Here is a 21,286-nt window from a genome sequence, read left to right on the forward strand (position 1 = left end):
ATGGGAAGAGAAGAGTATGGAGAAGGAAAGTAACTGCTCATGATCCAAAACATACCACCTCATCAGTGAAGCATGGTGGTGGTAGTGTCATGGTGTGGGCATGTATGGCTGCCAATGGAACTGGTTCCCTTGTATTTATTGATGTGACTGCTGACAAAAGCAGCAGAATGAATTCTGAAGTGTTTCAGGCAATATTATATGCTCATATTCAGTCAAATGCTTCAGATCTCATTGGGCGGCGCTTCACAGCGCAGATGGACAATGACCCGAAGCATACTGCAAAAGCAACCAAAGAGTTTTTCAAGGCTAAAAAGTGGAATGTTATGCAATGGCCAAGTCAATCCCCTGACCTGAATCCGATTGAGCATGCATTTCACTTGATGAAGACAAAACTGAAGGGAAAATGCCCCAAGAACAAGCAGGAACTGAAGACATTTGCAGTAGAAGCCTGGCAGAGCATCATCAGGGATGAAACCCCGCATCTGGTGATGTCAATGCGTTCCAGACTTCAGGCTGTAATTGCCAACAAAGGATTTGCAAAAAAGTATTAAAAAGTGAAAGTTAGATTTAGGATTGTGTAGTTTGTCCCAGTACTTTTGGCCCCTTATAAAGTGGGAGGCACATATAGAAACCGTTGTAATTCCTACACCGTTCACCTGATTTGGATGTAATTACTCTCAAATTAAATCTGAAAGTCTGCAGTTAAAGCACATCTTGTTTGTTTCATTTCAAAGCCATTGTGGTGTTGAATAGAGGCCAAAATATGAAAATTCTGTCAATGTCCCAATATTTATGCACCTGACTGTATATCTTAAAAACATCTCTTTTTATACACAATTTCAATATTATAGCTATAAAAAAAGGACTCTATTGACATGCATAAAATATTTTCTTGGGACAATGAAAAATAGCTCTGGTTCAGTATATCTGAGAATATTGGGACACAGGGTTTTGTGCAACATTATATGTTTAAACCAAGATTACATTAATATCGAGATATGATGTGGTTGCATATATATTTTCTTTGTTACTAAAGGTAGCTTTCGATAAAAATGAATGTTATATAATCCAAAACTAGAAATGGTTATTTAAATAAAAAAAATATAAAAAATTATCAAAGGTGATTTATAGCTAACTGGTATGAGAAACAATAATATCTAGTTGATAAATGTTCCTGATCCTAACCTAAACGGAGGAAACTTGCATAAGAATCAGTATTGTAATCCTTATATTAAAAGATATTAAACATCAATAGAGATGATAGGTATACATTAGAGCAACACAAATTATTAATCTATATACATTCATGCATTCATGTGTATTTACATGGACATATACATCTGTATTCATATCTGCATTTCTATATACAATAGGTGAATCTCTCTTCCCCAGTTTTTCCACTTCCATATTAGAGAGTGAATATGGTTGAAGTGGATATATCTGTGCATAGAAATGCAGATATGAATACGTTGCATATACTTTAAGTGCTCCAAATCCAGGCAGACCTGCTGAAGCGCTCACGGATCGTGGTAGAGCTGTATAGCGGCTTAACCAGACTGCCGCCTCGGACATACAATTGATCCGATACGTTTGTCTATGAGACATTTTTCCTGGAGATCCAGATTCCATATCATGTGGAAAGCATAAAGGTATATTCTTTGTGCTGCTCGCCTATTCTAAAAGGATACAACTGCCAATGATTATTCCACACGGGTGGGCAGATTAACTCTTTCCCTGCCTCTATACGGGACAACTTACCAGGAAACTTCACAGACACTGTGATCACACACTACAAACGGGTGAGCTCACTCCTACATTTACAGACTATTTTTTCTGGTTGTTGCCGGTATAAAAAGTATCTGCTCCAACTGCTGTTTGTTCATACTATACTGCCAAAAGCACAGCTATTTATATACAATTTTTTTTTATAATATAACAGACAGAATAGACTATTTAGTTCTGTTGCAGTCTACCATTTATTGTATGGATTTCATTAACTATTTCTCAACAATACATCAATATAATTAGGATTCATTTACCAATTATTTTATATTTATTTATATTGTATTATTGTATTTAAATGTACACTTTTTTTATATATAAAAAATTATTGTTCGTGTGATTTTACAAACATCGTGATTTATCTAACATCATAATAAAATTTCCAATTGTTATTGAAAAGCGCAGTCAAATATTCTCTTTTTAACGTGAGGAAGACAGGACTGTGCTCTAAGTTCAAGCCGCAGTCCCGACACGCAGTCTCTTGGCTCAGCGGTGGACATGGTGGCCAGACACAATAACCCTGGGGTGCCCAGGCCTAATATGAAGAAGACCGGTTCAACCCTGTCCTTAGAGCCGGAGATCATGGGTGCAGTAGCAGTGCCTGTCTGCTCCCCTCCACCGGAGTTCTCACAGAAAACTCCACAAGTAATCATAATAAGTAAAAAATAAACACTCACAAGCTGCTGCAGTTAACCAAGTTGGTTCCCCCCTTCTAGAACACAACGGAAAAACTGGTTTCCGATTGGCTCCATAGTGGTTATTGAGATTTGGAGGGGAGGGCTTAGCTTCATACAAGTTAATTTAGTGTTCAAGCTCCTCACAGCACCCTGTACACCCCAAGATTGGCAGTGTCCCCCAGATCGGAGGACATTAAAATTACCTTATTTCTATTCTGCAGAATAAGAAGTGTTTAGTATTAACTCTTCAACTTGTTTAATTCAGGTGTACTAAAGCAGTTTTTCTCAAATCCTGTCCTCAGGACCCCACACAGTTCAAGTTTTCCAGGTCACCCAGCAGCTGCATAGTTGTATTCATTACTCACTGACACATTTTAAAGATTCACAGGTGAAGCTAATTATTTCACTAGTGATTCTGTGAGGAGACCTGGAAAACATGCACTGTTTGGGGTTCTGAAGACCGAGTTTGAGAACCTGTGTACTATAGTTTATATGGCAACTCAGAATTGATGGATAATGTGTTAGAAATGCACAAAAGTTACAGTTAAATTAGTGTCACATATTTGACTGTAGGAAATTTGTTTTGCTACTGTAATAATTCATATTGCTGTCCTCCGCCTCACAGACAGTACCGGCAAATTTCAACGATTGTAGAATGAAAAAGAAAGGACTAGTGAAAAACGTTCAGGTAAGAACCAAAAATTCTAGAGCATTTGTTTGTCACTATGTTTAAAGTGTCACTCATGCACACCATCTCCTAAAAACAACATTCTGCAATTTTCATGCTATTATTAAAATGTTCCAAAAATATAAAATAATATATTCAGGAACCAAACTGAAATCTGGCTTTGCCATAGCCACAGTGGTCCACGCTTTAAGATCACTCAGAGATGCATTCCACACAGATATTGACAATAAAGTAAGCCAACACCTATTAGGAAGTATGGGGATTATACAAAGAGATAATTCAATGAGATCTATGCCTCAACAGTTGTGGCCAGGAGATCGATCGATCAGAGAGATCGATCGATCTCCTGGCGCAGTCTACAGCAGCAGTGGAGGTTACAATTAAAAGGCACTGTCTCACAGTGAACCTGCCTATCGTGTGTCCAATTTACTACGACCCTGTTACAATATATATATAATATATATATATATATATATGTGTGTGTGTGTGTGTGTGTGTGTGTGTGTGTATGTGTATATATGTATGTATGTATATATATATATATATAATATATTCGAGTTGAACGGGTTAGGATTAGTTCGGATTTTCTCGCTAAATTTGGATTTTTTTCCGCCAAAAATCGGATCTCAGAAAGAGTCAAAACGTCATCTTTCATGGACAAACATCATTATTCCTGGACTTTTCATCCCGGCGTGCATTCCACCCTGCTGGAACGCAAACCGGAAGCTGTGCCCCGAGGCCAATCAACAGGTGCCGTTTGAGTCACATCACAGGTGTAAATAGTGATAGCCTGTATGTGTACATGAGTGTACACGCAACCTCGACAGACAGCAGAAGCTGTCACCAACTTAATATGCTGCATCCACTAAAGGCATGGGCTCAATCGACACTAGATATACACCACGCCCTCTAGTGTCTGTTCACACTGCTCATGTGTTCCTTCATTATCAATGAACCGCAAGCCAGCCTTTATCTCCATAGTAACTATACTCAATCAAACAGGCTAAATTTATATGAGATCTCTCCGGACACTTACTAAGGTAGGGGGTGAATTTAGACTTGGGGTTTGTTTTATTAGGTAGCTATTGTTCCAGGGTAGGGCCTTTTGGGGTTCAGGTAATTGAGAAATTTACAGTTTTTAAACTATTACTTCACAATTGTGCCATTATATGTATCGGAATATTCAATTCTTTACACAGCCTCAGTAGGAGCCTCCGGCAGGTGTACTTACTGTGGCTTCACTTGGGTGCATCAAGATGGCTGTCTTCTGCGGGTGGGGGCCGGGACCCAGGGGAAGGAATCAGGCTTTTGCTGTGGACAGGACCAGGGGGGAGGTAGCAGGGGTTAGCGGCGGCTGATACACGGGGGAGAAAGGAGGCGGCAGTGCGGCCGTTAGTGGCCTAGGCGGGGCTAGCGATGGGCAGTAGGTAGCCGGCAGCAGATGCAGGCTCATGAAGCCTGTATCTGTTTGTAAAAAAAAAAAATAGAGCAACCAGCATCGGGCTTTTAGTGACCCAGTGCTGGTTGTGCAAAATACGGAGGACAAACGACATAGGGGTCCCCCGTATTAAGCACAACCAGCACCAGGCTAATCAGAACCAGTCCTGGTTGCCAAAATACAGAGTACAAACGGCGTAGGGGTCCCCCGTATACAGCGCAACCGCCACTGGCCTCTTAGCCAGTACTGGAAATACAGGGTAAAAACATGAGTAGGGCCCCCCAGTTGAAGCATCAACCCTGACCGCTAGTCAGCCCAAGCCGGGGATCCCTGGGGAGTTGGGGATCCCCCTCTACAGGGTACCCCGGGTCTAAGCTGATAGCCTGGGGCTATCCCGGCACCCCTGGGGCAGTGGGTGTCGGGTTAATAGTGTACATGTGGTGTAAAAAAATAGAATTGTTAATATTGTCTTTAGCTGTGGTACTACCCATCCCTGCAAGCCTCCCCCACATGCTGATACTTGGAGAACCACAGCATAATAAATATTAAAATAAACATAGACACACACCGCACAAAGTAAAAGTTTATTAAACATACACATGTACACATACTCCCCTATGTATCCCTGTCGTCATCGGTCCCCTTCTCCATAGGGTACCTGAAAAAAAAAACATACTCCCCTTCTCCTATGCGTGGATCGGTCCAAAGTCCCCGGGCTTTGCAAAACAAAGAAACGTCATACGCGACCCACGGACATCCCAAATGAGAGCTTTAGCAGTGCGATTTTTACTATGGAAACCCCGCTGCTGAGCACTCATTGGCTGAGAGAGGCGAGCCTTCCGCCTCTCAGCCAATGAGCGGTTTTCACTATTGACTTCAATGGTGAGAACCGCGTGTGCCCATTTAAAAATGGCACCTCAGCTCCATTTTTTAAATTAAAAGATGGTTGTTGCGAGCCAATCACGTCTTGCGACGTAATCTCCCCGCCCCCTCGGCTGGCTTATATAAAGCCAGCACAAGGCGCTGTCAGGCCAGTTCGTCGGGAGTCCTCAGGGATCCCCGTCCTGTGCTGACTAGCGGTCAGGGTTGATGCTTCGGCTAGGGGGCCCAGTGAAACATCTCCCCTGGCTGTGGCATCAGCCCCTCCGCTTTTTTGTGTGTATATGTGCGTGTGTGTGTGTGTGTATATATATATATATATATGTATGTGTGTGTATATATATATATATATATATATTATAATATGGGCAGCACAGACGGTGGAATGGTTAGCATTACTGCCTCACAGCGCTGAGGTCATGGGTTCGATTCCCATCATGGCCCTACCTCTGTGGAGTTTGTATATTCTCCCTGTGCTTGCGTGGGTTTCCTCCGGGTACTCCGGTATCCCCCCACACTCCAAAAATATACTGGTAGGTTAATTGGCTCCCAAGGCAAATAACCCTAGTGTGTATGTGTGTGCGCATGTGACAGGGAACATAGATTGTAAGCTCCACTGGGACAGGGACTGATGTGAATGGGAAAATACTCTCTGTAATGCGCTGCGGAATATGTGTGCGCTATATAAATAACTGGCAATAAATATATATAGACAAAAACTGTTCAAAAGAGTGCACTCACCAGGGCTTCATAAAGCTGTTTAAGTTGCTTTATTTACTCACGAAAAAAGTATCACATATCAACGTTCGGCTACATTCAGCAGCCTTCATCAGGATGATACCCACAAACCACAGGAGACAGCAGTATGCTGTGTGTTGCCATGAAACTCCACTATATACCCAAACTGGTATCAGTAAACTCCACCTCTCATTAAACAATTAGTCAAAATGTGTCACTATTGTAGCCCTGATTGTCACTTGAACCCACTCCAGCGTTAGTTACCTGTTGCTGTCAGTTAGGAATCAGCCATCCACTATATTCACAAAGGAACAAAACCTACTAACATTACATAAATATGGCAATTGCGGCAAAACGCTGCTGGACTTCCGGTTTGCGTTCCAACAAACCGGAAGTGACGTCATATGCGTTCCACCAAACCGGCAGTGACATCATTATGCGTTCCAATGACCGGCAGTGATGGCAAAAGCCTGAAGTTCCCATTAATAACCCACTGAACGGCTCCACCTCAATCAAGGAGCTTGCAGCCATCCTCAACAAACTTTATAAACAATTCAGAGGCATAGACACACTGTTCGAACTAGTAGTTACCTTGACGACCAAACAAACAGGCTTAAAACATCATTCTCTCCTGCTTCACAAGGTGACAAATGTCCACCTATAATGTCCCGTACTCATAGTGCCGGTCTATAGGGGAGTTACCAGGGCAACCACACAGCATATTCACAATATGAGCAAAACACACTTAACATACAAAATTACTAACCATAAAAACACAGTAGTCAATCAAGTAAATTTCCACCCAAATATTTTAAATACAATAACCTCTAGATGTAAAGAATACTTAATTGATTAATTAAATCACCTAAAATGCATCATAACACAACAGATATACAAAAAACAAATCATTACACAAAAAAATAATACACCTAAATAAAAAATCAATAAAGGGAAATAATAAATCATCAACCCAACATAAATATCTAAAGGAAATTAAATATTATAAAAAATGAAAACAAGAAACTCTATGGTACCGTAGAACCTTGACCCGGGAACACTACTCAGGGCCTCCAGCAGAATTTTTACTTTTTTGTACCGCAATTGGTTTTGGAAAATAACCATTTTATGTATGGCATGGAGTTCTTTCTACAACTGACGGGGACCTCGATGGGGTCTAACTTGGCCCCTGATTTAGCAAATTTCTTCATGGATCACTACGAGAATGAATTAATCATCCCTACTAATGGTGAAATAATTGTATATTCAGACGCTTTATTGATGAAATTTTTTTGCTTTGGAGGGGTGATAAGGAGTCCTTTTTTCAAATGGTTACATCCCTTAATGAATTGGAGAGTCCAATACGTTTTATGCCATCCGTTGATTAATGTTCACTCTAGCTCCAGCGGCAGGCAGGGTGCCGGAGCTAGAGAGGGCACTTCCATGCGCGAAGGCACCCGCGCCCCAAAAAGGGGGCGTGGTCATTGAAAAGGGGGTGTGTCTATAAGACGCGTCCCCTTTTCGTCACTCTTGGGGGGGTGTCCGGCACTTACGGACACGCCGTGCAGCCCCCAAGCGCTGCCGACAGGGAGAATAGATGCCGGTCGCATGCGCCCGGCATCCATTCTCCGGCGGTGACTGGGTCACCGTACATTTCCCCACCCGCGGGACACTGCGACTCCCAGGCTGTGAGGGCAGGGCGCTTTTTGCCCTCCTTCTGGAGGGCAGGGTGCTTTTTGCCCTCCAGAATGAGGGCAGGGAGCCATGCCCCACTAAAACAGCCTAGCGGGAACACTTGTTGACACACAGATGAGCTTTTTGGACATTTTATTGTTCGAGAAAGACAATAAGTTAGCTCACACTCTGTACCACAAACCGACTGACCACAACACCCTTTTATATCCTGCTAGCCATCATCCAGATGCCCTAAAGAGTAAGCTTTCTGTGTCTGTTTATCAGGGTGCTAAGAAACAATTCAGAACCAGAACTAGCTGAACGTCAGCTGGCGGAAATGAGACAGATTTGTGACGAGGGGCTATAAAAGCCAAACAGTCGATCAGTGCCTTACCAGGGCAAGTTGCCCTGGTAACTCCCCTATAGACCAGCACTAAGAGTATGGGAAATTATAGGTGGACATTTGTCACCTTGTGAAGCATGAGAGAAAGATGTTTTAAGCCTGTTTGTTTGGTCGTCAAGTTGATTACTAGTTTGATCAGTGTGTCTATGCCTCTGCATTGTTTATAAAGTTTGTTGAGGATGGCTTCAAGCTCCTTGATTGAGGAGCCACCGTTCAATGGCTTATTAATGGGAATTCTGTTTTTTGGCGTCACTTCTGGTCATTGGAACGCATAATGATGTCACTTCCGGTTTGGTGGAACGCATATGACGTCACTTCCGGTTTGTTGGAACGCAAACCAGAAGTCCAGCTGCGTTTTTGCCGCGATTGGCATATTTATGTAATGTTAGTAGGTTTTGTTCCTTTGTGAATATAGTGGATGGCTGATTCCTAACTGACAGCAACAGGTAACGAACGCTGGAGTGGGTTCAAGTGACAATCGGGCCTGCTATAGTGACATAAATTTTGCCTAATTGTTTGATGAGGGGTGGAGTTTACTGATACCAGTTTGGGTATATAATGGAGTTTCATGGCAACACACAGCATACTGCTGACTCCTGTGGTTTGTGGGTATCATCCTGATGAAGGCTGCTGAACGTAGCCAAAACGTTAATATGTGATACTTCTTTTTCGTGAGTAAATAAAGCAACTTAAACAGCTTTATGAAGCCCTGGTGAGTGCAATCATTTGAACACTTTTTGTCTATACTAATGTGACCGGCATTGGAAGCATTGGGTTAGCACACCAGGCGGATGGATTAATTGGATCGCGTGTGCCAACCTACACTGTGGATTATATATACATATACAATTGGCTTTGACCAACGTCACACACAAATTTTAGTGGTCACACTTGCTCTTGCACCCCATTTTCTTATATGTAAGTCAAATTTATTCAGCATATACCACAGGTGTCATTAGTTAGTATGCTTGGGTGTGGTTCTGTCTCTTTAAGACAGTGAGCCAGCACCTAAACCTATTGGAAAGCATAATGTGTATTTAAATCTATGTGATACCTAGAGCCAAATGCTCATATTTTTGAAAGTCATCGTAGGGACTGACCAGAGTGGGAAGATCGTGATGTGGTTGGTCAGCTTGACAAATTATTGCAATACTTTGGAACTAACATTCCCTGGAATTAGAAGTACAGTTTGGAATACAATTGTGAGTGCTGAGTTTGTTTGATTTATTTATATACTATATATATTATACACGCATACTTGAGCAACAGGCGCATGGTTAGCTTAGATAACTTCCCATTTGAAGGGGCTTCTGTATTTGGAGAGAGATAAACCTGTATGATACTAAAATCCTCTGAAGGGAAATCTAACAAATTGCTACAAGAACAGAGGTCCAAGTATTTCCATCCTCCATCACACACAACAGTACAAACCAGCACTACTTCAACCTAGGATGGTATCTAAAAAAGACAGACAGGACCAGCACTAGGCATTACAGCCAGGATTGCTGGCACTATAGCATGAGGACAGGGTCCAAACCAGCCATAGGCTAGTCAGTATAGGGCTGTATTCCCTAGGTGAAAAAGTCTTCCCTCTTCTACCCATGTGAAGCCATGGCCAAAAGTTTTGAGAATGACACAAGTATTGGTTATCACAAAGTTTGCTGCTTCAGTGTTTTTAGACCTTTTTGTCAGATGTTACTATGGTATACTGAAGTAAAATGACAAGCATTTCATAAGTATCAAAGGCTTTTATTGACAATTACATTAAGTTTATGCAAAGAGTTGAGTTAATTACATTAAGTTTATTTGCAGTGTTGACCCTTCTTTTTCAAGACCTCTGCAATTCGCCCTGGCATGCTGCCAATCAACTTCTGGTCCACATACTGACTGATAGCCGCCCATTCTTGCCTAATCAATGCTTGGAGTTTGTCAGAATTTGTGGGTTATTGTTTGTCTACCCGCCTCTTGAGGATTGACCACAAGTACTCAATGGAATTAAGTTCTGGGAAGTTTCCTGGCCATGGACCCAAAATTTCGATATTTTGTTCCCGAGCCACTTGGTTATCACTTTTGCCTTATTGCAAGGTGCTCCATCATGCTGGAAAAGGCATTGTTCGTCAAACTGTTCTTGGATGGTTGGGAGAAGTTGCTCTTGGAGGATGTTTTGGTACCATTCTTTATTCATGGTGGTGTTTTTAGGCAAAATTGTGAGTGATCCCACTCCCTTGGCTGAGAAGCAACCACACACATGAATGGTCTCGGGATGTTTTACTGTTGGCATGACACAGGACTGATGGTAGTGCTCACCTTTCCTTCTCTGGACAAGTGTTTTTCCAGGTGCCCCAAAAAATCTGAAAGGGGATTCATTAGAGAAAATAACTTTACCCCAGTCCTCAGCAGTCCAATCCCTGTACATTTTGTAGAATATCAGTCTGTCCCTGATGTTTTTCCTGGAAAGAAGTGGCTTCTTTGCTGCCCTTCTTGACACCAGGCCATCCTCCAAAAGTCTTCTCCTCACTGTGCGTCCACACCTGCCAACTGCCATTCCTGAGCAAGCTCTGCACTGGTGGTGCCCCGCTCCCACAGCTGAATCAACTGTAGGATACAGCCTGGCACTTGCTGGACATTCTTAGGCAACCTTTTTGTGCAAAGCAATGATGACTGCACATGTTTCCTTGCAGGTAACCATGGTTAACAGAGGAAGAACAATGATTTCAAGCACCATCCTCCTTTTAAAGCTTCCAGTCTTATTCTAACTCAATCAGCATGACAGAGTGATCTCCAGCCTTGTCCTCGTCAACACACTCACCTGTGTTAACGAGCGAATCACTGACATGATGTCAGCTGGTCCTTTTGTGGCAGGGCTGAAATGCTGTGGAAATGTTGTTTTTGGGATTAAGTTCATTGTCATGGCAATGAGGGACTTTGCAATTAATTGCAATTCATCTGATCATTCTTCATGACATTCTGGAGTTATATGCAAATTCCCATCATAAAAACTGAAGCAGCACACTGTGAAAACCAATACTTGTGTCATTCTCAAAACTTTTGGCCATGGCTTTAAATACTTTTCGCATAACATGCAAATGACATTCAGCTCCAATGGAGCAAGAATAAATGGGCATAATCTCTTGATAACTTTAATGGATGGTTAAAGTTCAGCGTGTGTTTGCACACAGAGCAAATCTGGATTTTGCTCTGTCTCTTACTGAAGAAGTCTTCCTCTAGAGATCAGTGGCAGGTAGCTTGCAGTGGCGACACATTTTAGAGCTTGTGGCTCTTCATCAAGGCTGTGCAAGCTACTCTCATTGTGAACCTTAAGTAGGCAGAGAACTGATGGGCTGACTGGAAGTGATGCAGATCCACACTTCCGGTTCACAGCAAAACTGGCAAAGTCTGTAGAGGAATCCAAGGGGATGGAGGAATACAAACTGGAAAAATGGATAAAACTGGGAAATTCTATGTGGAATTGAGACTTCTATAAAAAAAAATCAATTGAGTTCGAAGTCTTTAAGTCCTTCAGGGATAAGAAATTTAAGGTTTAATATCCATTTTATCATGTATTTTGCTAGTTTGTTTTTTTACAAATTATATGTAATTTAGAGAATTCATGGGTTTTCCTGAAGTGGTCAGATAAAGAATGGGTCTCAAGTCCCTATTTTATATTCCTTAAATGTTCACACATCCTATTTTTTAATGACTTGGAGGTGCTGGCTATATAATAAAGGGGATGTAGTTTAGATGCCGGCGGTCGAAATCCTGACCCGCAGCTAGAATACCGGCGCCGGAATCCTGACATTATTCGAGATGCTGACAGCCAACACCCTGAACGTAAGTATAGCGGGGCGGGTTAGGTTTACGCCGCGGGGGTGGTTGGGTTAGGTTTAGGCACCACCGGGGGGGGGGGGTTAGGGTAAGGCTGCGGGCAGGGAGGGTTAGGTTTAGCCCCCAAGGGGGGAGGGTGTGTTTAGGCAATAAATGGGGATGATTTAGTTGCGGAGAAGGGAGTGTTAGGATGCAGGAAGGGGGGTTAGGGGGTGAAGGGGGGAGGGTTAGTATACTGACGGAGCCCCTGTCGGGATTGTGAGCATCGGGATGCTGCTGTTGGTATTTTGACTGCTGGCATCCCGACTGCCAGTGTCACGTATGTATTCCTAATACAGGCTGCACGTGCATTCAATGAAGTACAGTAGCATGACACGTGATAAAGTCTGAGATGGTTGAGGTTTTACTTTTGACATCGAACTGCATGATTTTAGATGTTTTATTGGAGACATTAATGCAAATATTACAACATCCACACCTGTGAAAGCCTTGGGATCTAATCGGGTTCATGGTTTTGACTAATTTATTTATAAAAAAGCAGAGAATTTATAAAATAAAGCTTGGTTTCTCTGGTAGAAAGTCTGATAAAATTGGATCGTTGTGTAGAGCATGCCAGTGTCGTTTAAAAATCTGCTCTAATTATTATAATGGCTTCCATATGTTGTGATATACGCACATTCATTTATTTTTGATGTGTTCTTAGTCTTTACATGCAAAAAGAACATCTCTTTTTATATTCTCTACTTCTTACTTCACTTGATCTAGCCGTTTTTGTTCTATCCTTCGGCTATGACAATCCCCATCATAGCATTTGGTTGTTCTTTGCAGATAAGACAGTGGGCCTGATTCAGACCCGCTCGTGAGCGCACAGCACTCGCAAGCGGGTCGATGGTCCCTCACTGTGCACGCCTTCTCCGGCGTGCGCATGTGCGAGACCCGGCCAGCGACGGGCGCTCCGTCGCTACGGGTCTCGCACCAAAAGCGGGCGGCTTTCGATTTTGATTGACAGCTCGCCCCGTTTTGGAGGCGGGCAGGGGGGGTGGCTACACAAATGGAGGCGTTCCCGAAGGAATGCTTGCCGTTTGTGGGAGGCACCACTGACATCACCAGTGATGTCAGTGGAGAGCCTCCTCCTCTGTTAGAGAAGGAAGCTCTTTGGGGCTTGCGTCGGACAAGACCCTACCTCAAGGGTCTTGTCGCAAGCCCCGATGGTCGCGACCATCACCTGGCCACTCGCAAAAGCTGTGGGTGGTCACCCACAGCTTAGCGAGAGGCCAGGAGGCCACAAAAAAAAAAGCCGCGTCCGGCTCTGAATCAGGCCCAATGTTTGCAATTGCGTTTATCCCTCATAAACTGACATTTCGGTACTCCTTCTAACCATCTATTGAGGTGTTTTTTATCTTTGTGGATATAGCTGTTTGTATCCATAGGGGCATATTCAATTGGGGGCGAGAATAGCAAGTGTGGGATTTTTGATATTTAATTAGGAGCAGGATTTTAGATTTTTTTTTGAGCGCCGGGGGGATTTTTTTTGTGCACCTCCAGAGCACGGCCAATTTTTTCTAAAATCCACAATTTAAGGAAAAATTGTCAGGAAATGCTCTGGGACCCCGGCGGCACCCCTCCTAATGACTAAACAATTGGAAGTTTCCAATTAGCTTAATTAGTCAGTAATACCTTCCGAAGTGCTGTCTTCTGCATCCAGCTCTGAAAACCCTGTTATTGGATACCATTGGTATCGAGAGTGCGCATACCCGCAGTAATCCAAAATTGGACGTGAGGTTTTTTACTCACTAAACCTAGCCATAGGACTTCAGTTTGTTTGTGTGCTGCGGCAGGACTCAGACGCAAATATATATGTAAATAAGACGAAAGGAAGAAAAGAACTCTGTTTGGTGAGCACTCTTAAACTTAATGTATAGTAAAGATGATTAAATCTTAACTTTTATTAAATATATTTAAAATAATAATATCACATGTTGACGTGTGCAACATCTCATGAAAAATACACGTATACTACCTATCACATGTAGAACATAACACAAAGACAAAATTCACAATCCATATATTGGTACAAAAAACAGGAGAATCTCACTGTAATACACGTTATTACCTATACTGTGATACACATTATTACATATTAATCAATCTAGAATAAGGCGAAATATATGGAACATCAAGTATGTGAGTATCAAATATCAGATTGCTTTAGCACTCAATGTTTGTACATAATTAAAGTTAGTATCGTTCATGATACAGCCTATATTGAATCAGAGGCTCAATCGTGACATAGCCTATGTTGAATCAAATGCTCAATTGTTCATAAAGCACTAGATAACAATGTCTGAGAAGTACAACCCATTTCTATGTGTCAGACATATCCAAGTGTACCCTAATTGACATCAGATTATGAAAAAATAACAAACATGAAGTAAAAGAAAAGTCTGGGTATAGTGCTGCCTCTCCTCATTCTACTGCTTCTCACCTGTGCAAATGCTATCTGAGGAGTGAGAGATTACCGGAGGGCAGTTTACCCTTGGAAACAACAGAGTAACGGGGACGTTACTCAGATTTCATTTCTGCTTTTGGGTGTCATACATAATGCATTGGACACTCAATGAGAGAATTACTCACTAGAGATTGTCCGCAGTTAATAGAGGTAAAGAAAAACATCCTAAAAGTAATAAACGTCTAAATGAAATAATTATAGTGAAAGTCAAATATAAGTGAACAAGTGTGTCTCCAACAGTTTATACGCTCCACATAGATACGGAGAGCACAAACTACATCCAGGAGAAAGATCTAGAGCCTGAAAAGCTGGAACAACAATTTCATCATTCACATGAAAGCGGGACATTACCTTACGAAGGTAACCCTCCCTTGTACGAAGAACAGCTTTATCCTGGTGAAAAATCAAAAATGGGGAGCGACAAGACAGCGCTGCCAAATCCAAGACTCCGCGAGCAGAAGAGATAGCGAGAAGAAAAAAAGTGTCTTTGCTGTCAACCACTTCAAATCTACAGAGTCTAGAATTTCAAATGGGGAATTTAAGAACCAAAGACAAATCCCACGCTGCTACCGATGGAACAAAAGGAGACTGAACTCACAGAACTCCTTTGAAAAAAATTCTACCATCTGGTAATGAAGCAATCCTCTTCTGGAACCAGACTAATAGTGCGGAAACCTTTACCCTCAAAAATGGCCAGGCAGAGACCACTGTCTAACCCTGCCTGAAGAAAAGCCAGTACCCTGGAAATCCTGAACACTTTAGGATCATATTTCCTTTGGTAACACGATTGACCAAAAGAATTCCAAACTGTGTAATAGATGCAGACAAAAGCAGGCTGCCGTGCCCCAAGCATCGTTTACAGAACTGGAAACTTCCTTTGCTTTTAAGATGGAGGATTCAAGATCCAGGCCGTCAAAGCTAGACGGGGCAAGTCCGGATGTCGGCAGGGACTCTGCGTTAGCAGATCCTGCCATAGAGGAAGAGGATACAGACTGTCTACTGACAGATTATGTATGTCGGTGAACCAATGACGTCTGGGCCAAGCCAGAGCCATCAGTATTATTGTTCCACCTTCCTGCTTGAATTTCCTGAGAACTCTTGGGAGGAGAGAAATCGAAGGAAAGAGATACGCCAGCTTGAAGTCCCATCTTACTACCAGTTTGTCCATGAAGACTGCTGATGGGTCTCTAGACCTGGACCCGTACTGGGGAACTAAACTGAATTCCTATGGCTAAGGGCAGGGTATATATGGAGGAGGACCCGAGGCATCTTGGGAGCTGAAGCTTTAACTGTTTGGTGCCTGGTCTTCCAACCATAAGTGTTCTCCCAAGGCTGTTTTCTGTGGGCGCATCGCCCAGCACTACCGCCCGGCACTTCCCCCTCTGCCCCAATGCACCGCATTCCCGGGCACCCTCAATGTGTCTTTGTTGCCATGGACACAGCTGCCGGAATGCGACGCCGAGCTGCGACGATGTCACATTCTTCACATTGGAGGCTCCATATCCGCTGGCAATAAGGACAGGTTAGTGAAGGTTCCAGGTGACAGCGCATTGGTGCAGGGGTAAGTGCCGGGCAGGGGACACGGCATTGGGTCAGGGGAGATTGCCGAGCGGGGGATGTAGCATTGGGGCGGGGGGCAGTTGTCCATCACAGTGCGAGGCAGTGTCAGGTTGGAGGGCAAAGATCCCTCCTCCTGTATAAAAGTTCAGGCGGGAACAGTCACCTGAACTGATTAGAGAGCCTGCAAGTGGGGTCACTATCTGTAGAGCTGTAAAAAAAATATATATTCTGTGTAGCCTGCAAGTGGAGACAGTATCTGGGCCTCTAAGAAGAAGATAATTAATATATACATTGTTATTTCAAGTTTAAATCATTATAAGGTCAGAATTTCAAAAATTGTATTATTGCAAAGGCCCCCACCCGGCTACTTCTTGATGCCACCCAGCTGGAAAAATTTTCTTGGGAGAACACTTCATAATATCCCCATGGTATTCCTGTGGACCCTAAGGGCCTCAAAGAAAAGGAGTTATCTAGGTAAGTCTATCATAACTCTTAGTTTTTTGTGTGGATACGGTTCTCCTCAATATATAGGGAAATTACATGTGATATTACTGATATTAGGGGTAATGAGTGAGTTGGTATTGATATAAGAATGTCCTGAAGTTTCCTCGGGTTCTTTCCAGAAGAACAGGACATCGTCGATGTAGCGGAACCAAGACACCTAGTTTGTTTCAGTGGTCGTCTCCTCACTTTCCGAAGAACATATTCGCATAAGTGGGGTTGAACTTTGTGCCCATAGCCGTATTTAGCCGATTCGCTGTATGAAATAATCACCATTAAAGAAAAAAATATTATTGGAGAGGATAAATTCAGTGCTTTATTCTAAAAACATGTTTTTTTTTGAGGAGGATCAAGATAATTTTTTTCCAGATACCAAGACTTAGCTTCTATCCCTCTCTCATGTTTATGATTGTGTATACATGAGGCTATATCAGCTGATACAATGAACATATCCTTATCCCAAATTTATTTTATTTTAGTCAAGATGTCCATGGTGTCCCAAAGATATATGATTTATTTTTGACCACCAAAGGTTGAAGATGGTGGTCAATATTTGCAGAGAGGTTGCTGGTGGGGCTGTCTGTCCCTGAAATAATGGGACGTCCTGGTGGGATCTTATCATCCTTATAGACCTTGGGAAGGGGATGGGGTCAATATCCCGACCGTGGGGATTGCGTTGCTCACAATGCTGGCACCGGAATCCCAACACTTGTCAGCATCCCGTCACCGGCATCCCAACTGCCAGAATCCCGAAGGTAAGTAGCGAGGTTGGGGGGAGGGTTAGGCACTAAGGGTGGAGGATTAGGTTTAGGGTGCGATGAAGCGGAGGTTAGGTTTAGGCACTAGAAGGGGAGGTTAGGGTCAGACATCGGAGAAGAAGGGTTAGGTTGAGTAGAGGAGGAGGGTTAGAATACTGACCGACATTATGGTATTCCAACCCTGTCGGGATGCCGGCATCGGGATTCTGACCGCCAGGATCCCAAGCGCTGGCATCCCATACACATCCCCTTGGGAAGAATATAAATGCTAGGCATCAAAGAATTGGTGGTGTTTAAAAAATCTTTTTTCCTCTTTTAGTGATGATGTGATCCTTAAAATTATCTTCTAGAAATCTGGTGTAGGTACTTCTGATGTTATTTGTAGGGTCGTTCTTCAGTTTGGAACAAGTGGGGGTGTTGAGATGTTGGTAGATTTCTTTTTCATTATTACCTATTACCTTATCAGATGGTTTATTAATAACAGCTTTGTCACTTTGCAGATCTTTAATGTCCTTCCGCGCTTTTTTGGTCAGGTTCCATTTACGGATATACTTTTTCTTGCTGATATTTTCAATGTCATCTAGGACTAATCTTGTGAAGCTTTCAATAAAACTCCCTTTCATGTGAGATGGATAAAAAGACAACTGCTTAGGGACGTCCCCAGTGTAATGCTCCAGTGGATGAAGGAGAAAACAGGATTTTTGTACTTGCCAGTAAAATTAATTTCTCCGAATCAATGAGAGACACTGGACGTCCTCCCTGCACTCTGTGTGGTTGTCTGTTCTGGCCTCTGCCCCCTGGATCTCGAGGGCAATCTATTGCCCTGTTTGTTTTTCTTTTCCTCCTCTCAGGCTTCCTTAGGGGCTTTAACCAGTAACTGAGCTTGCTAGGAATGCTCAGGTATGGAGGGGGAGGAGACAGTTCAGACATGTTCAATTCTTAAAGTGCCAGGATCCTCCACCACTACCTATTCCCCTGAGGCAATCATGTAGATTGAAATGTACATGGCTCTTAAAATTGATGTACATAGATAAAATAAATGTAACATTTTATTCATCCTTTACCAGTGCGTGCTGATCCTCCCTGTCTAATTCATGAGATGGATGAGTGAGTATGTATATAAGTGTGTGTGTATGTGTATATATATATACACAGTGCGTGTGTGTGTATATATTCGTGTATATATATATATATATATATATATACGTATGTACGTGTGTGTCTCTCTTCGGGCTGATGGTCTGCTATGGAGTACTGAAGTATAAAATAACTTCTAATAACTTTATAATTGTTTTATTTGATTTCATTAGAAGTCTAAATTGACTGTTTTTTAGACTTCTATAATCTCACTTGAAACAATCTGTATTATATTAATTATACCTTCTATTAAATATAGCTTTTACTAACTTATATTTTTAAATAGAAAGATCATAATATAGTCATTAAGATGTCAGGGGATTGGAAAGCTACTCTACCCTGCAGAACATTTCTTCCTAACTTCTGCATTAAACAACTAGTGAATGAAAGACAGTGGTGCTGAGAGGGGAGGGGGAGTAGATACTAATTACTCAGGCTTATTGGAGGGGCCCAGGTCAGCTGCTGAGGACACAGCACCTGGATGTAATGCATTTGCCCGCTGCGCTGCTTAAGTTGTTCCTTCCTGCTGTAATCTCATTCACTCTCTTATGACTAAAAGTTCTGTCAGCCATTAGTGGCCAATTCTGCGGAAAGCCTTGACTTGATTGGTTTGGGAGCTGGTGGCAGGTGGGGCCGTCAAAAGTTGGACTTCGGGATAAAGCTGTGAAAAACTGAGCGCTGGCTCCTTCCTCCCGCTGCAGAATTTCTTAGTGTGGGCTTCTCAATGAGGGGAGAGGAGGGAGGACTGCTCTCTGTGTGTTTGAGGAGGCAGCAGAACACCTACACATAGCTGCCAAGTAATGCATCTTACTCTGCGAGTACCGCCACATGCCCACTCTCTGTTAGCAGCGGTTTGCAGCACACAGTGATTAACATCAACAGTATACATGTGCTGACAATTATACATACAGTATACATTGTAAGAAGCAGGTATCCAAAAGTGGGGTCTGGGGAGCTGGGATTGCAGGTAAAAGGTAAGTGCACTCTTCTGTGGCATGTAACTGATCTGTACAACGCTGCTGGAATGTGATCTCATCTTTTCTGCAAATAACTTTATACTCAGGGTAGGGGGTGCAGGCACTGATTGCTCCTCAAAGCCACATTTTGATAAATTTTGTTTAGGGGGCCTGGCCACGCCTCCTCTGTTTGTCCACTCCCCCAGCAGTTTTAGCTCTTCTTGGTCCTGATGAAACATGGTACTACAGCAGTCAGGAAGGAATTTACTGCATACCAGTTTCACAGATACTTGACTGTATTAATTGTAGTTATAAGATATTATGTTCTTTTAGAGTAACATAAGCTTTTAATGAGGCTTTATAACTATATATTTTTCAACCATAACTGACCTGTAGACCTGCACAGATCCTGTGTACATGCATCTGTAATCAAAGGAAACCATGTTTACATATCATGCTCTGTTTGTACATGTATGGATTGTTATTTAGAGTACATTTTCTTACCATTGTTTTTGCATTTTATTCCACAGGGTCTCCTTGCTCAATGTGATACAGTAGAAGGAAACATCAGCCAAGAAATTGTTAAGCTTCGGTCTCAAAATTTGGCTCTTTCTAAGTAAAGGTCATGATTTGACATGTTAATAGAGTAAAACAATCGACTGGAACATATACCCAATTTCCATTTCTTTGTAGTATGTATGTTGGTACTGAAAGATGTATATATTTGTTTGTTTTAAGACATGATAGTTTATTCTTCATGGGAGCAGAAGAAAAATCTGTAAATATATATGGTATCTTATGTATACACAATAGAATAGTTTTAAAAAATAGAAAAAAAACTATGTATGTGTGTGTGTATATATATATATATATATATATATATATATATATATATATATATTACACACACACCCACGTAACCAAGAAAATAAACAGTTTTTCATTTTAAACGCAATTACCTTTATTTATATCTTTATTTCTCCACATAATCATCGCCTTCATTTAAGCATTTCTCATATCTGTCCAAAAGCTTTACAATCTTCTTGTTGTAGTCTGCTTTCCCCAGCCCATTGAACCAGTTGATGACTGCAAGTTTCAACTCCTCATCACTTCCAAAAACTTTTCCGCCCAGGATCTCTTTGAGCTTGGTGAAAACTTGAAAATTGTTTTTAGCAAGGTCTGGACTATAGAGTGGATAATTGAAAACCTCCCACCCACAACTGTGACAAGTGATGGGCATCATAGTCGATGTTCGTCATGCGTGTTTGTTCGTCCATTATTGAACTCAACACATCACTTTCTCACATCACCATACACCTGCTTTTATTGACAGTAAATTTTGTCAGGTCTTACTTTCTGATAAATATAATGCGTGTGAGGCGCAAATAGGAATATATGTATTTATTAATAAATGAAAATAGTAAAAGTATAAGGTAATATATGTTCAGCAATAAATAATGCAACACTGAATAAACTAACTGGAATAAAATATACTGCTGTCATAAACAGGTGCCTTCATACATGACAATAATATTCAATTTCATAAATGCATTAAAATGATCTACACAAGCATTAAAAAACAATTGTTATGCAGAATGTAAACTTATGTTGTTAAAATGGCAATAAAAAAGTTGCTGTAAAAAAATCCTTCAGCATAGCAGGCGGTCAAGTCTTAGAATAAATGAAAGTTTGAATGATAAATTGTAAATAGAGGAAAGTGTGGTGATATGTGGCTTGAGTCCTTATCTCGTTCTCCCTCTGAGT

General features: G+C 41.9%; 1 protein-coding gene across 3 annotated transcripts in view; it reads left to right on the plus strand.

Annotated features, from left to right (window-relative positions):
• The window catches only part of BAG1 (BAG cochaperone 1), a 149,765-nt gene extending 129,293 nt beyond the window's left edge, over positions 1-20,472 (plus strand). For 2 of the 3 annotated variants that reach the window (XM_088442290.1, XM_088442292.1), the window contains 2 exons: positions 3,085-3,147; positions 20,053-20,472. In XM_088442290.1, the coding sequence (XP_088298416.1) occupies positions 3,085-3,147; positions 20,053-20,142 (153 nt within the window). In that variant the 3' untranslated portion in view covers positions 20,143-20,472. The remainder of the gene's footprint in view (positions 1-3,084; positions 3,148-20,052) is intronic. The other variant, XM_088442291.1, reaches the window with a different exon arrangement.
• Positions 20,473-21,286: the final 814 nt, after the last annotated feature.

This window comes from Taudactylus pleione, unplaced genomic scaffold (genome assembly GCF_031769625.1).
Source record: "Taudactylus pleione unplaced genomic scaffold, aTauple2 ptg000309l, whole genome shotgun sequence".
NCBI lineage: Eukaryota > Metazoa > Chordata > Amphibia > Anura > Myobatrachidae > Taudactylus > Taudactylus pleione.